This window comes from Procambarus clarkii, chromosome 4 (genome assembly GCF_040958095.1).
Source record: "Procambarus clarkii isolate CNS0578487 chromosome 4, FALCON_Pclarkii_2.0, whole genome shotgun sequence".
Lineage (NCBI taxonomy): Eukaryota > Metazoa > Arthropoda > Malacostraca > Decapoda > Cambaridae > Procambarus > Procambarus clarkii.
Genome location: NC_091153.1, coordinates 39881511 through 39886684, shown reverse-complemented (window position 1 = coordinate 39886684; position 5174 = coordinate 39881511). Strand labels below are relative to the sequence as shown.

The 5174-nt window shown below is 53.2% G+C and overlaps 1 protein-coding gene across 1 annotated transcript; it reads left to right on the top strand.

Moving 5' to 3' along the window:
• The first annotated feature begins 591 nt into the window (after nt 1-591).
• Nucleotides 592-3758, top strand: LOC138371118 (S-antigen protein-like). Its single transcript, XM_069335945.1, has 2 exons — nt 592-757; nt 3385-3758. Exons 1-2 carry the CDS (start codon nt 592-594, stop codon nt 3756-3758), a joined length of 540 nt encoding a protein of 179 aa, XP_069192046.1.
• The last annotated feature ends 1416 nt before the right edge of the window (nt 3759-5174 follow it).

Here is a 5174-nt window from a genome sequence, read left to right as displayed (position 1 = left end):
ATGATGGTGAAGAACGACTCGAAGGACGCCACGTAAATTTCTTATCATTAGACTTTACCTTGATAATGAAGCTAAGTGCCAGGAGGAGCCGTGCATTACCCGTGATTTACGACCTTGAGCACGCCCGTGGCTTGACACTAAACTGCCCCCACTATATCAATAAACCTCTCTGGGGCCTTGTTTTAGGAAAAATACTCGGCGCTTGGGAATTGAACTTGTTCGTTTAGGGTTCTGATTATATTACCTGTTTTTGTTTGTGTTTCTTCAAGTGACAGATTCATAAGAGTCAATCGCGAGAGAGGTTGTGAGTGCTCACCAGCCATGGTTGTGAGAGGTTGTGAGTGCTCCCTCTCTCTCATGTGTGGAAATCGGTGTTAATTTGTACAGTGCTGTTTAGGGATACATTAGATTCATCTCAGCCGCGTTGTGTTATGGTTGTAAATTGTGTTGTGATGTATGTGAAGCCTTTGATGCTCCTGTTGAACAATGGTAGTAACTTCCAGTGATTCAAGGTAGTGGTGTTGTAAGCCTGTGGTTGTTACGGTATCAATATCGTCGCTGGAGTATAGAGTGGCGATTTCAGAGCCATCTATGGGTCTGCACTCTAACTCCCTGGTAGTGGGTGGTATGCAGACAACGCCATCTGTTGGTGGAGGCGTGGTATCAGTGAAAGGCTCCGGTTTCATGTCCCAGTTAGAAGAGGAGGTCGGTGATGATGACATCTGGCGCGTGGCGTATCGAGATCAACGCCATCTAGGTTGTGGCTATAATTTACAATGTCAATTCCCCGGTGGAAGGATGTTATCCTAGGGTAACCCAGTATACTGTCTGTCTAGCTAATGACGTTTTATGTCCACAGAGGTGACGTAAGGAGGCGATTGCGTCGAGGAAGGCAGTTCACCTTGGGCAGTCCAGGAACTCTTGACTTGGTCCTGTGAGAGGACAAAGTGGCCGCCGTCGGTTATAGCAGTGTTGTGTGGGCCGACGTACCCGGGATTGCCCAGGAAAAGTTCACGACGAGAGTGGTGCGCCTGTTGAGAAGTGCTGCTAGTGAGCTGCTGGAGACTTCTGCCAGGGTGCTAGCTGGCCCTGTATGTGATTGTTTGTGACCCCTGTCAGCGTGTTGCTGGAACCCTCTGCCAGTGTGTCCCTGGAGAGTGGAGGCGGGGTATTGGCACAGTGTGAAGATACGGTGTGTGTGGACTGGCCCATGTTGAAGGTGAACTCGCCGGTGTTTGCTATTAAGTGTGGACGAAGTGTACCTAAAACGTGGATTCACAGGGATTTGGTGAACACTGTCGATATATTGTGTCCTGAGTGAAAGCGACACTTTGTAAATGTGTAGTAATACTTTATTATAATATACATAGTGGTGAAGGTGCTAATATATTAGTGGAGGTGTAATTGTGTATAGTTTATCCCCCCTTCATTCTTTGCACTAATACTTACTACCAACTTGGGGTTGGATTTAGAAGAAGAGGTTATAACAGCAAGACCCCGGTTACTGCCCCAAAGTGGCCGAAACAATGGTGTTGTGAGCCTGTGGTATTTACCACACTACACATGTACACCCCATGTACACCCCATGTACACCCCATGTACACCCCATGTACACCCCAGTTACACATACACTACACAAGACTCAGGCCTCGCCTGAGTGCACATGCCAGCCGCCTCATCTCGCCCCTTCACAGGTAATCATTAATTACTCGGTGATTACTTCATAATTACCTGAATAATTGTGCTCTCCTGATTATTTTATAATTATTCTAGAGGGAGAAGATATCTTGATGAGTGTGATATGATGAGTGACAGCTGGAGGGTTGGATGAGTGACAGCTGGTGGGGTGGATGAGTGGCAGCTGGTGGGTTGGATGAGTGGCAGCTGGAGGGGTGGATGAGTGACAGCTGGTGGGGTGGATGAGTGACAGCTGGTGGGGTGGATGAGTGACAGCTGGTGGGTGGATGAGTGGCAGCTGGTGGGGTGGATGAGTGACAGCTGGTGGGCTGGATGAGTGGGAGCTGGTGGGTTGGATGAGTGACAGCTGGAGGGTTGGATGAGTGGGAGCTGGTGGGGTGGATGAGTGACAGCTGGTGGGTTGGATGAGTGACAGCTGGTGGGTTGGATGAGTGACAGCTCGTGGGTTGGATGAGTGACAGCTGGTGGGTTGGATGAGTGACAGCTGGTGGGTTGGATGAGTGGGAGCTGGTGGGTTGGATGAGTGACAGCTGGAGGGGTGGATGAGTGACAGCTGGTGGGGTGGATGAGTGGCAGCTGGTGGGTTGGATGAGTGGCAGCTGGAGGGTTGGATGAGTGGGAGCTGGTGGGGTGGATGAGTGACAGCTGGTGGGTTGGATGAGTGACAGCTGGTGGGTTGGATGAGTGGCAGCTGGTGGGTTGGATGAGTGACAGCTGGTGGGTTGGATGAGTGACAGCTGGTGGGGTGGATGAGTGACAGCTGGTGGAGTGGATGAGTGGCAGCTGGTGGGGTGGATGAGTGGCAGCTGGTGGGTTGGATGAGTGGCAGCTGGAGGGGTGGATGAGTGGCAGCTGGAGGGGTGGATGAGTGACAGCTGGTGGGGTGGATGAGTGACAGCTGGTGGGGTGGATGAGTGACAGCTGGTGGGGTGGATGAGTGGCAGCTGGTGGGTTGGATGAGTGGCAGCTGGTGGGTTGGATGAGTGGCAGCTGGTGGGTTGGATGAGTGGGAGCTGGTGGGTTGGATGAGTGGCAGCTGGTGGGTTGGATGAGTGGCAGCTGGAGGGGTGGATGAGTGACAGCTGGTGGGGTGGATGAGTGACAGCTGGTGGGGTGGATGAGTGACAGCTGGTGGGGTGGATGAGTGGCAGCTGGTGGGTTGGATGAGTGGCAGCTGGTGGGTTGGATGAGTGACAGCTGGTGGGTTGGATGAGTGACAGCTGGTGGGGTGGATGAGTGGCAGCTGGTGGGTTGGATGAGTGACAGCTGGTGGGTTGGATGAGTGACAGCTGGTGGGGTGGATGAGTGGCAGCTGGTGGGGTGGATGGGTGACAGCTGGTGGGGTGGATGAGTGGCAGCTGGTGGGTGGGATGAGTGGCAGCTGGTGGGGTGGATGAGTAGCAGCTGGTGGGGTGGATGAGTGGCAGCTGGTGGGTTGGATGAGTGGCAGCTGGTGGGTTGGATGAGTGGCAGCTGGTGGGTTGGATGAGTGACAGCTGGTGGGTTGGATGAGTGGGAGCTGGCGGGTTGGATGAGTGACAGCTGGTGGGGTGGATGAGTGACAGCTGGTGGGTTGGATGAGTGACAGCTGGTGGGGTGGATGAGTGGCAGCTGACAGCTGGTGGGTTGGATGAGTGACAGCTGACAGCTGGTGGGTTGGATGAGTGTCCAAGATTGGATGTCCAGGCTCTGGAAGTCCAGGCTCTGGAAGTCCAGGCTCTGGAAGTCCAGGCTCTGGAAGTCCAGGCTCTGGAAGTCCAGGCTCTGGAAGTCCAGGCTCTGGAAGTCCAGGCTCTGGAAGTCCAGGCTCTGGAAGTTCAGGCTCTGGAAGTCCAGGCTCTGGAAGTCCAGGCTCTGGAAGTCCAGGCTCTGGAAGTCCAGGCTCTGGAAGTCCAGGCTCTGGAAGTCCAGGCTCTGGAAGTCCAGGCTTTGGAAGTCCAGGCTCTGGAAGTCCAGGCTTTGGAAGTCCAGGCTCTGGAAGTCCAGGCTCTGGAAGTCCAGGCTTTGGAAGTCCAGGCTCTGGAAGTCCAGGCTCTGGAAGTCCAGAGCCTTCTCTGTAGACCAGGCCTTATGCAGTTACCTTGATTCTTAAGTTCTTCTTAAGATGGAGCAAGAAAGGGGTTGGGGGAAGAGAGAGGAGCAGGAGTGGAAGAGAGAGGGAGCGCGAGGAGGAGGAAGGGAAGATCCTCTCAAGATCTCTCTCTTACTTATCTCCTCCTCTCTTCTAAACAGGTAAGAAAGCCTGGATAAAAGAGGTGGAGAGGAATAAAATTAGGAAGAGGGGAATAAAGGATATGAAAGAGAGGCAGGAGAGGCAGATATATTACACTCGAGAAGTATATCAGGACAACACTAACACAATATTTGTTTGTTCCGTCTTCACGAGGGGAAAAAAAGAGGCATAGAGCACTTGAATGAAGGGGGGAGGACGCGGATGGAGGGGCGTGGAGGGAAGGATAGGATGGAGTAGGGGGGACAGACAGTAGAGACGGGAAGGGAGAGAGGGACGTGTAGCGAGGACGGGGTTAGGAGGTTGACGTTAGGAAGGATAGGTCATAAGTACAGAGAGACGGAAGTAGACGGCACTGTCTTGGACAGCAGAGATCCGGAGACAGAGAGGGGAGGCTAAGGAGTGTGTGGCCAGCCATAGACGTGGCATAGAGAGACAGGAGGAGCCGCTGGAGGGTGTAGAGGAGCCATGTAGAGGGTCTTGAATCTGCTGAAGGAGGCTTGAAGTCGGGTAAGAAAAACTTGAGGAGTTTGGGGGAAGTTGACAGAGGCGCGAGGCGGGCTTTGGTCTCGGAGCTGAAGGTGTGGAATGTCTTGGAGGAGCTGGAGGTGAGTATGGAACACTTGCAGCATCAGAAGCGGTGTGGAAAGTCTCAAGAAACCTAAATGTGGATGATGGAATATCTTGCAGAAGGTGGAGTGTCGAGGGCCTTGGAGGAGAGGTGTGGACACTACTGGTCGCGCTGGCGAGAGATGTGGAAGATCTTAAAGGAGCTTGGGAGGTGTTCAGGGTCTTGGAGGGGCTGGTCCCGAACCTGCACACAGAAATAACACCACATGAGACCAGAAGACATGGCAGGATGTGCAGAATACCGCTGTTGAAGAGCAGAGGTGCAACAGGTACTCTGAGAGAGAACTATCAACATCAGAGGCCCGAGACTGTTCAACACGCTTCCACTACACATAAGGGACATAACTGACCGACCCCTCACAGTGTTCAAGAGAGAACTGGATAAGCACCTCCAAAGGATACCTGATCAACCAGGCTGTGACTCATACGTCAGGCAGCGAGCAGCCGCGTCCAACAGCCTGGTTGATCAGTCCAGCAACTAGGAGGCCTGGTTGACGACCGGGCCGCGGGGACGTTGAGCTCCGAAATCAACCCAAGGTAAGGTAAGGTTGGAGGTGATGTGGAAAATCTTGGAGGTTATGGAGATGTGGAAGGTCTTGGAGGTTATGGGGGAGAT

Coding starts and splice junctions, on each gene's coding strand:
- LOC138371118 (XM_069335945.1), top strand. CDS start 592: ATGGGTCTGCACTCTAACTCCCTGGTAGTGGGTGGTATGCAGACAACG. Junction 758..3,384: donor TCGAGATCAACGCCATCTAG/GTTGTGGCTATA, acceptor TTGGATGTCCAG/GCTCTGGAAGTCCAGGCTCT.